The 11,865-nt window shown below is 41.7% G+C and overlaps 1 protein-coding gene across 1 annotated transcript; it reads left to right on the top strand.

Annotated features, from left to right (window-relative positions):
- The first annotated feature begins 1,191 nt into the window (after positions 1 to 1,191).
- lrriq3 (leucine rich repeats and IQ motif containing 3) lies at positions 1,192 to 11,352 on the top strand. Its single transcript, XM_060881628.1, has 7 exons — positions 1,192 to 1,458; positions 1,709 to 2,032; positions 8,619 to 8,743; positions 8,825 to 8,939; positions 9,101 to 9,206; positions 9,754 to 10,471; positions 10,707 to 11,352. Exons 1-7 carry the CDS (start codon positions 1,192 to 1,194, stop codon positions 10,933 to 10,935), a joined length of 1,884 nt encoding a protein of 627 aa, XP_060737611.1. The 3' UTR covers positions 10,936 to 11,352.
- The last annotated feature ends 513 nt before the right edge of the window (positions 11,353 to 11,865 follow it).

Below are 11,865 nucleotides of genomic sequence, written 5' to 3'. Positions count from 1 at the left end.
GTTTAACTCAGCTGACAGTCCTGGGAGGATGTCACCAGTTAGGTTGGCAGTTCAGCCTCAAAGTCAAACTTTGGTGTTTTTTTGTTTTTTTTTTGGTTTATGTGACTTTAGTACATACTTATTTAATGTTGCAAAAATATTGCGGGAAAAGAATAAATAAAAGATTGAACAGTTTTTGGCACCTCAACTATCTAACTTTCACATTATGTTCCTCTCAAATTTGTGATTTGCTTCAACCTGTAAATTGCTTTGTGTATCATATTTAATAACCCAATACAATTTAAATGTTTAAATGAACACGTATAGTCACACCATTGTAGCAGTGTTACATGCAGTAGGCTATAAGGTAAGTAGTGATTGTTCATATGAAGTTTACTCAAGTGGAAGAATGTAAGTAATAAACTTACACCTACTAGCACTATGTATTATATTGTGAAAAAGTAGATTATCTTCATATCAAAACCTTAAATTTTCTCTGGACTTAATGATAAATACATGTCTGACCTTTGGAACGAACCAAAAAAAACTAGAAAATGACATTCATGACGATTTATGGTGATTTAATTTCTTTGCCTCATTGACACTAATGCATTAAGAGGAGTGGGTCCCCTGTACCAAGATGGCGGCTCAGTTGACGCATTCGCTCCAATGTACTGCCGTATACAAGGCGACATCTAGTGTTTATATTTATGTGCAGGGGTTAGAACGTTGCTTCCTGTTTCACAACCGGAAGCTTCATAAATTGTTGGATTTTTTTTCAATGATTTATGGTTATTTAATTAATTCACAACTTAAATGCTTGTTGTATTATAGATACTGAAATCTATTGAATAAACAAAAAAAAATACAAAAAGTAAATACAAAAATAAACGCCTTTCAAACTACTGTTGCTATGGATGTTGCTATGGATGTTGCTATGGATCATTACACGATTGTTGTGAATGTTAAGCGTTAAACGTGTGAGGATTTAGAGGCTGTTAAATATTAAAACATTTTACATACATTTACTAACAAGACCTTTTCTTGATACACACATAGATGTGTGTTTATAATTTATATAGTTTAGAGTTTTATTATTATTATTATTATTATTATTATTATTATTATTATTATTATTATTTTACAGCGGTGTATTGACCTTTATAATGACCTTTATTCTGTCTCTTTATAGAATAAAAGAGTGATGTGTTGATGGAGGACATCAGAATTAAGACAGATTTAAACCTGGATGATGGACACACGTCTTCGTTATTATCTTCATCCTCTACTCCGTCCTCAGTGTGTGCTGAGCAGGACGTGTTGGTGGTGCGGATGTGTGCTCTCCAGTTACACAGCCTCAGTGGTGTGTGTGTGTTCAGAGCTCTGAGAGTGTGTGTACTGTGTGATAACTCCATCACCGACATCGAACCGCTGCAGCAGTGTGTGAACTTAATGAAGCTCGACCTCAAAGGCAACCAGGTTCATCTTTTAACCTAATTTATTCATGAATGAAGGAGAGTTCTGAGTTAATTACAGAAAATTATTCATGTGCATTCATACTACATCATTATGATGTAATCACACACACATACACACACACACAGAGTTATCTTTAAAACATAGGAACAGAAGTACAAAAAACATGAGAGGTAAGAATGTCATTTAGAAAAGCATCTTTACAATAGAACATCAAAAGTAAACATATACATTTGCATGTGTGTGTGTTCAGATCTCACAGCTTCCTGAAGCTTCATTCTGGAAGAATCTAAAGGATTTACAGCTGCTGTTCCTACATGATAACAATGTTTCTGTGATGAACCATGTGTCAGGTCTAAGTGTTTCTCCGTCCCTGAGTGCTTTAACGCTGTATGAAACACCACTGAGTAGGACAAGAAACTACAGACACTGTGTCATTAACAGCATCATCAGCCTGAAGGCCCTGGACCATCATGTTATCTCAGATGAAGAGATCATTGAAAATTGGAAACTTCCTCTCAGATTTCAAGCCATGGCACCAAATTTATCTCTCAGTCTGTATTCATCGGCAACCACGGTGATTTAAACACTCACACTGATTCTCTTTTATTATCTGTGTGTCTGTTATGTGTCTGTTATCTGTGTGTCTGTTGTCTGTTGTCTGTGTGTCTGTTGTCTGTGTGTCTGTTATGTTATCCATTCTACTCTCCAGTGTTTGCTCCCTGGACAATAAACTGGACTACATCTGACTCAAATGCACTACACGGCGAGAGTTTACATCAACACTGAGACTCGTGGTGGTGGTGTGTGTGTGTGTGTGTGTGTGTTTACATCAACACGGAGACTCGTGGTGGTCTGTGTGTGTGTTTACATCAACACTGAGACTCGTGGTGGTGGTGTGTGTGTGTGTGTGTTTACATCAACACGGAGACTCGTGGTGGTGTGTGTGTGTGTGTTTACATCAACACTGAGACTCGTGGTGGTGGTGAGTGTGTGTGTGTGTGTGTTTACATCAACACGGAGACTCGTGGTGGTGTGTGTGTGTGTGTTTACATCAACACTGAGACTCGTGGTGGTGGTGTGTGTGTGTGTGTGTTTACATCAACACGGAGACTCGTGGTGGTGTGTGTGTGTGTGTGTTTACATCAACACTGAGACTCGTGGTGGTGTGTGTGTTTACATCAACACTGAAACTCGTGGTGATGTGTGTGTGTGTTTACATCAACACTGAGGCTCGTGGTGGTGTGTGTGTTTACATCAACACTGAAACTTGTGGTGGTGGTGTGTGTGTGTTTACATCAACACTGAGGCTCGTGGTGGTGTGTGTGTGTTTACATCAACACTGAAACTTGTGGTGGTGGTGTGTGTGTATTTACATCAACACTGAGACTCGTGGTGGTGGTGTGTGTGTGTGTGTGTGTGTGTGTGTGTGTTTACATCAACACTGAAACTCGTGGTGGTGTGTGTGTGTGTGTGTGTGTGTTTACATCAACACTGAGACTCGTGGTGGTGTGTGTGTGTGTGTGTGTGTGTGTGTGTTTACATCAACACTGAAACTCGTGGTGGTGTGTGTGTGTGTTTACATCAACACTGAGACTCGTGGTGGTGCGTGTGTGTGTGTGTGTGTGTGTGTGTGTTTACATTAACACTGATACTCGTGGTGGTGTGTGTGTGTGTGTGTTTACATCAACACTGAGACTCGTGGTGGTGCGTGTGTGTGTGTGTGTGTGTGTGTGTTTTTACAGTAACACTGATACTCGTGGTGGTGTGTGTGTGTGTGTGTTTACATCAACACTGAGACTCGTGGTGGTATGTGTGTGTGTGTTTACATCAACACTGATACTCGTGGTGGTGTGTGTGTGTGTTTACATCAACACTGATACTCGTGGTGGTCTGTGTGTGTGTTTACATCAACACTGAGACTCGTGGTGGTGTGTGTGTGTGTGTGTGTGTTTACATCAACACTGATACTCGTGGTGTTGTGTGTGTGTGTGTTTACATCAACACTGATACTCGTGGTGGTCTGTGTGTGTGTTTACATCAACACTGAGACTCGTGGTGGTGTGTGTGTGTGTGTGTTTACATCAACACTGATACTCGTGGTGTTGTGTGTGTGTTTACATCAACACTGAATGGCGTAAGAACTCTGCGCTTGTTTCTAATTACTGTTTATCGTCAGTGGAGTTTGTGACTGTTAGATGCAGGCCATTTTATTTACCACGTGAATTCACCACTGTTTACATTGTCGGAGTTTACATTCCACCCAGTGCTAATGTTAAAGTGGCGCTAAGTGAGATATATTTAGTTCTCCCTAAACTCCATCAGCATGTGGACTTTGCTATGAGAGGTGAAAACACACTGGATCTTGTTTACACAAACATTACCAGCGTGTATTGTGTGGAGCCCCGCCCCTGTCATGCGGAGCCCAGCCCCCTGTCATGCGGAGCCCAGCCCCCTGTCATGCAGAGCCCCGCCCCTGCCATGCGGAGCCCAGCCCCCTGTCATGCGGAGCCCAGCCCCCTGTCATGCGGAGCCCCGCCCCTGCCATGCAGAGCCCAGCCCCCTGTCATGCGGAGCCCAGCCCCCTGTCATGCGGAGCCCAGCCCCCTGTCATGCGGAGCCCAGCCCCCTGTAATGTGGAGCCCCACTCCCACCTCTGCTACTCAGACCACATCTTTGTTATGCTAATTCCAGCATACAGACCACTCGTCAGACTCTAAACCGGTTCTGAAGCAGGTAAAAACCTGGCCATCAGGAGCCACCTCTGCTCTTCAGGACTGCTTTGAGTGCACTGACTGGAACATCTTCAGGGAGGCTGCAACCAACGGTGACACCATTAACTTGGAGGAGTACACGGCATTAGTGACCAGCTACATTGGCAAGTGCATTGATGACGTGACCGTCTCCAAGACCATCACTACACACGCTAAAGTGTGTGTGCTGCTGAATACTAGAGACCTAGCCTTCAGAACACGGGGCGGGGCGGCCCTAAGAATAGCAAAGGCCAAACTGTCCTGAGCCATCAGAGAATGCTGTTGATATGACTTTGATATGAATGCTGTTCATAGGCTTTAGTTCAGCAGTCAATACAATCATCCCTCGGCACCTGATTGGGAAGCTGAGCTGTGTCTGTTATGTGTGTCTATTGTGTTTGTTATCTGTGTGTCTGTTATGTGTCTGTTATGTGTGTCTATTGTGTTTGTTATCTGTGTGTCTGTTATGTGTCTGTTATCTGTGTGTTTACTTGTGTGTTTGTTATTTGTGTGTCTGTTATGTGTGTCTATTGTGTTTGTTATCCGTGTGTCTGTTATCTGTGTGTTTATTTGTGTGTTTGTTATTTGTGTGTCTGTTATATGTTTATCTGAGTGTCTGTTATGTGTCTGTTATGTGTCTGTTATGTGTCTGTTATGTGTCTGTTATAGGGTTACAAAATTCCGGGAATTGAACCCAAGACCTACATCAAGTAAGTTTTGATTATAAAATTTGGATAAATATATTTGATCTAGGGGGCACGGTGGCTTAGTGGTTAGCATGTTCGCCTCACACCTCCAGGGTCGGGGTTCGATTCCCGCCTCCACCTTGTGTGTGTGGAGTTTGCATGTTCTCCCCGTGCCTCGGGGGTTTCCTCCGGGTACTCCGGTTTCCTCCCCCGGTCCAAAGACATGCATGGTAGGTTGATTGGCATCTCTGGAAAATTGTCCCTAGTGTGTGATTGCGTGAGTGAATGTGTGTGTGTGTGTGTGTGTGTGTGCCCTGCGATGGGTTGGCACTCCGTCCAGGGTGTATCCTGCCTTGATGCCCGATGACGCCTGAGATAGGCACAGGCTCCCCGTGACCCGAGGTAGTTCGGATAAGCGGTAGAAGATGAATGAATGAATGAATATTTGATCTAGGGGGCACGGTGGCTTAGTGGTTAGCATGTTCGCCTCACACCTCCAGGGTCGGGGTTCGATTCCCGCCTCCACCTTGTGTGTGTGGAGTTTGCATGTTCTCCCCGTGCCTCGGGGGTTTCCTCCAGGTACTCCGGTTTCCTCCCCCGGTCCAAAGACATGCATGGTAGGTTGATTGGCATCTCTGGAAAATTGTCCCTAGTGTGTGATTGCGTGAGTGAATGTGTGTGTGTGTGTGTGTGTGTGTGTGCCCTGCGATGGGTTGGCACTCCGTCCAGGGTGTATCCTGCCTTGATGCCCGATGACGCCTGAGATAGGCACAGGCTCCCCGTGACCCGAGGTAGTTCGGATAAGCGGTAGAAGATGAATGAATGAATATTTGATCTATGGTATTATAGTTAACTAGAAAATACTAAAATGTGTTTATACAGTAGCAGCTAGCCAGTAAATCAGATATCTAAATTTAAGCTAACACTATTTAATCATGTAGCTCAAGCTGTGATGCTCTTTCTGCCAGTGTTCTGTTATCATACAGAATTACTGTAGCACCCAAAAGTTTGGACACATTACTATTTTTAATGTCTCTTATGCTCATCAAGCCTCATCAAATCAAATCATTTATATTAGAAGGTTTTCTGAACCGTCTGTTGTGGTGAAGAAAGAGCTGAGCCGCAAGGCGAAGCTCTCTATTTACCAGTCGATCTACGTTCCTACCCTCACCTATGGTCATGAGCTTTGGGTCATGACCGAAAGGACAAGATCCCGGATACAGGTGGCTGAGGTGGCTCGGGCATCTGTTCCGGATGCCTCCTGGACGCCGCCCTGGGGAGGTGTTCCGGGCATGTCCAACCGGGAGGAGGCCCCAGGGAAGACCTAGGACACGCTGGAGGGACTATGTCTCTCGGCTGGCCTGGGAACGCCTCGGTATTCCCCCGGAGGAGCTGGAGGAAGTGTCTGGGGAGAGGGAAGTCTGGGTGTCCCTGCTCAGACTGCTGCCCCTGCGACCCGGCCCCGGATAAGCGGTAGAAGATGGATGGATGGATGGATGGATGGTTTTCTGAAGGATTTTTGATTAAATAAATCCAGGTTTGATGAGTGTAAGTATCAGGATTCTTTGATGAATAAAAAGTTAAAAATGAACAGATTTATTAAAAGAAAGAACATATTATTTAAAATATAAATCTTTTGTAACAATACAAAAGGTCTTTTTTGTTCTTTCCTCTTTTTTTTTTTTTTTTTTTTAAATTTATACTTTTATTCAGCAAGATGTCTTAAACTGATAATAAAGATTTATATAGAAAAGATTTAAATTTGGAATAATTGCTGTTCCTTTTAACTTTTTATTTATCAAAGAATCATGAAAGAAGTATCACAGGTTTCTAAATATTAAGCAGCACATCTGTTTTCAACATTGATAATAAATGAGCATATTAGAATGAATTCTGAAGGATCGTGTGACACTGAAGACTGGAGTAATGATGCTGAAAATTCAGCTTTGATCACAGGAATAAATTAGAAAAGCCATTATTTTGAACTGTAATAATATTTCACAATATAACTTATTTATTCAATTCAAGTTTCAATTCAATTCAAGTTTATTTGTATAGCGCTTTTTACAATGGACATTGTCACAAAGCAGCTTTACAGAACATAAACATAAAACAAAAGATAAACATAAGGAGAAGTATAAAGAATTAATATAATAAAAATTCAAGATATATACAGTTCACAGTGTGTATGTATGTATGTATGTGTGTATGTGTATTTGTCCCCAATGAGCAAGTCTGAGGGCTCAGGCAACAGTGGCAAGGAAAAACTCCCTTAGATTGGTAAAGGAAGAAACCTTGAGAGGAACCAGACTCAAGGGGAACCCATCCTCATATGGGTGACACTAGATGGTGTGGTTACAAATATACAAGTATCACAGAGTCCAACTGGAGCCGGTAGATCTGTAGATGTCTCAGGGTTCTCACAGAGTCAGCCTTGTCTCAGTGGAGGTCCAGAAATTTCAACGCACGGAAGACGATCTTAGCATGGGTGTCTCAGCATGGGTAGAAAAAGAGAAGAGAAGAGCAGTGCAGAGGGATTAACATATCTGCTGTTCATAAGAATGTGCAAGTCTAGTGTAATAGTGCACAATATTATGGGATGTATTATGTGTACGCCTGACTAAAGAGATGAGTTTTCAATCTACATTTAAACTGTGAAAGTGTGTCTGAGCCCCGAACACTATCAGGAAGACTATTCCAGAGTTTGGGAGCTAAATAAGAGCTCCCAAATTTATTTATTTACTTAGATAGTAATATTTCCAAAATTCCCAAACTTAAGTTCCCGTGGAAAGTTTCCGGAAATTTACTGGAAATTTTCCACCCCTTTGCAACCCTAGTCTGTTATCCGTGTCTTATGTTTGTTACCTGTGTCTGTTATCTGTGTGTGTGTTATGTGTCTGTTATCTGTGTGTGTGTTATGTGTCTGTTATCTGTGTGTGTTATGTGTCTGTTATCTGTGTGTCTATTATACATTTGTTACCTGAGTGTCTGTTATGTGTCTGTTATCCGTGTGTCTGTTATCCGTGTGTCTGTTATCCGTGTCTGTTGTCCGTGTGTCTGTTGTCCGTGTGTCTGTTATCTGTGTGTCTGTTATCTGTGTCTGTTGTCCGTGTGTCTGTTGTCCGTGTGTCTGTTATCCGTGTCTGTTGTCCGTGTGTCTGTTGTCCATGTGTCTGTTATCTGAGTGTCTGTTATCTGAGTGTCTGTTATCCGTGTCTGTTGTCCGTGTGTCTTGTCCATGTGTCTGTTATCCGTGTGTCTGTTATCTGTGTCTGTTGTCCGTGTGTCTGTTATCCGTGTGTCTGTTGTCCGTGTCTGTTGTCCGTGTGTCTGTTGTCCATGTGTCTGTTATCTGAGTGTCTGTTATCTGAGTGTCTGTTATCCGTGTGTCTGTTGTCCGTGTGTCTGTTGTCCGTGTGTCTGTTATCCGTGTGTCTGTTATCTGTGTCTGTTGTCCGTGTGTCTGTTATCCGTGTGTCTGTTATCCGTGTCTGTTGTCCGTGTGTCTGTTGTCCATGTGTCTGTTATCCGTGTGTCTGTTATCCGTGTGTCTGTTATCCGTGTCTGTTGTCCGTGTGTCTGTTGTCCGTGTGTCTGTTATCTGTGTGTCTGTTATCCGTGTGTCTGTTATATGGTTGTTGAAATTCTGTCCAAACATTTCAGGCATTAGGAAAGAACATCCATTCCTCCATCACTGAGACTAACAGGAGTCTTTTTATTTCAGCATTCAGATGAAATGAAAGCACTGCATCGAATAATTGCAGAAATAAATAGAGTCCAAGCCTCATTTTCTCCAACACTCATCATACAGAAGTGGATAAGAGGCCATTTGACCAGGAAACATCTGGGGTAAGTAAACAAAATTGTGCATGCACACACACACACACACACAGCTGTTGTATATTTAATCCAATTGTGATTTTGTGGCAGATTGTGTGGAGCACCTGTTCCTCTAAAAACCTTAGTGAGGAATGTGACTTCAGTGAGTTCGGTATGGGAGATCAGCAGAAGATCTTGGATTAGGAGTGATCCTCACATTTTGGAAGTGTGTGAGAGAGAGAGGGAGGAGTGTGTGTGTGAGAGAGAGAGAGAGAGAGAGAGAGAGATAGAGAGAGACAGTGTATGTGTGTGGGTGTCTTCATGATATTGCTTTTATCTCAGTAGCTCTGTCAGAGATCCTGTCCTTCTCCTACATTCCATCTACAGCTACAGAAGGACATGTTGAGCATTAGATCTTTCCACAGCAAGAGCCTGACGGACCTCAAACCACCTTGTAACACTCCTCAGCCACATAACCATGGAAACCATCTCAGTGAGTAACATTATATACCAAAACAAGCACTATAGTTTTATATTTAATGGCACAATAAACCCCTGTCTGAAAATGTACTTTTCTATCTTTGACTCTTCTGTCCACATCTTGTTCCTAGTTCAGCTGTAATAATAATCAGTGAAGTGATACTGATGATGTATAATAAAAGTAAATACAGATGGAGATTTAGACAAAGGTTATTTAAAATTAAAATTCTAAACACATTTTTGGGTATTCTAACTGGTGCAGCAAAAAAGCATCTGCCCGATAGTGCGGAGATTGTGGAGTTGCAGACTTCACTTTCAACAAGTGTGTTATGCTGTATGTAAAAAAGTGTTCCAGAGGAAGGACATGTTGGCTTTCATCCTCTCAGTTTGTAGGTGTTGTATGAAAGGAAGAAACTTAACAAGACCCAGAGATCGAAAAAAAAAAACAGAAAAAGAATTCTAATAAAAATATAACATTGCAATGATCTCTAGCAATTGTCATGATTGTCAAAAATGTAGCCTAAGTTAATTAATTTAGACATTGTGTTGTCAAAATCCAGATATAAGCTTTCTGGATGAACGTCCTGGTGAGATGATGGGGTTGAAGACTTATTGTCTGTTTGGCTGTAAGGCCATGACGTATTTGTCCAAGCCTTTTGAAGACATGCTGATATCTCGAAAAAGGGACGGGCAGGACATCCGTGATGGCATCATCCATTTCCACAAACAGAAATCCAACCCTCCCACTGCCCCATGGCCACGCCCACCTAACATCACTACAGAGAAACACCTCAATAGCCGATTCCATAAGTACCTAAGGCTTACCACATTCCAACCCATAGACAGGGCATATGAGGAGAGAGAGAAAGAAGAGAGTCTGAGGGAGCGAGCCCAGCAAGTGATGAAGGTACAGGATCATCGTGATGAAGCACGAGGTCGTCGTGAAGGATTCATGCGTGCTCAAAGGAGAGAGGCGCTACAGAGACAGAAGTGGGAGCAAGACAAACTGGAGCAAACACTCAAACTGCAGACAGCCAAACAGGAGCAGGAGGTGCAGCTAGTTCGTCAGAAGTACCGCAGGTTTTTGGTGGAGAAGCAGATGAACATGATGGAGCAGGAGGCAGTGAAGCGCTTCAGCCGACAGCATGGTGCTTTGTCTAAAGCCTTTAGTAAACACTACACTGAACACAAACCTGGTAAGACTCTGCATGAGAGGAGATGGCAAATCGCTACACAGAACGCTGGCTTGCAGACTGTGCAGAGACACCTGGAGAACAGGTACAGTAACTTACACACCTGCAGAACAATTAAGGTGTCTTATATACCTGGACAGCTCTGAAATGAACGTCCAGAGTTTCAGGCACTGATGTATTTTCAGGTATAAAAATGCTGCATTCTGTGAGATGCTATTTAAACACTGTTCCAGTGTTATTGTTATTTTACATATTATTATGTAAACAATATTTATTATATTGTTATTCCAGTGTTATTGTTTTTCTTTTCTTCATTACAGGCAGCAGAGTAAACCGATGATGTCTTGGACATCCATAAACTCTCTCCCATTTCAAAAACAGCAGGTCTCAGACATCAATCAAACCTCACATTACAAATCAGCTGAAATCCAGCCGATACGAGGTGGACGTACAGGAGACAGAAGTGCTAAACACAATGTTGATAAAACCAGATTTTTAAAGCTTGTTGAGACAAAAGTTGATGTTGGATTGTCAAAGCAAGTGCTATAAGAAGCGTCTTATGCTAGGATAGGATGCCAGTACTTTTGGAGGCAAATGGATACCTGTGTGTGATGTCACCAAGATACACATAACCCAGTTCTCCTCACTGAGATGAGTGTTTGGATATGTCACATTTTTACTGCAGAAATATTGTGATTCCACTTATTATTGAATGAATAGCTTGATAAAAATATTTATACTTTCATCAGAACCAATGGCCTAAATGAGGTGGCTGAAGTAGCTTGAAAGCTGAGTTATAAACCTTAGCCACCAAAGACCAGGATGACCAACTGGAGATGTGGTAGCTCAGTGGTTAAGGTGTTGGATTACTGATCAGAAGGTCATGGGTTTGAACCCCAGGTCCACTAAGCTGCCACTGCTGGGCCTTTGAGCCCCTTAACCCTCAGCTGTATAAATTGAAATAAAAAATTGAAGTAACTCTGGAAAAGGGAGTCTGCTAAATGCCATAAATGGAAAACTTACTGGAGTTTAGTGTATTAAAAAATCAAAAGCTCTAGGAGGAGTAGTGTAGAGAATAAAATTGTCTAAGAAAAAGTATAATAAGCTTATAACGAAAATCAGAATGTTGGCTTTTTCAAACCAGCATAATAAAATCTGTGCAAACTAGAAAAAAACTGTTGAACTAAATTTCATTGTTTAAATATTTCTATAAACATAAATTCTGAAGTGAATGAGAGTTCAGGAGAACATTTATTTCCTAACGCTAGCTTTAAGATACATGACTTCACAACCCGTTTGTTTAAATAAAGTACAATATACACCGATCATTAATTTTTAATAAATCATTTAAATAATCTAATTATGTAAAAATGCTCCTTCATTGATTCATAAGTGTATTTCATCAAATCTGAAATGTTGTGAAAAAATATAGAAGCAAGTTCCATATTATTTATTACACATCAGCAGTTTTGAATTTAT

Source organism: Tachysurus vachellii, chromosome 11 (assembly GCF_030014155.1).
Source record: "Tachysurus vachellii isolate PV-2020 chromosome 11, HZAU_Pvac_v1, whole genome shotgun sequence".
Lineage (NCBI taxonomy): Eukaryota > Metazoa > Chordata > Actinopteri > Siluriformes > Bagridae > Tachysurus > Tachysurus vachellii.
Note: the sequence above shows the minus strand (reverse complement) of the source record. Positions and strands in the feature narration are given on the sequence as shown.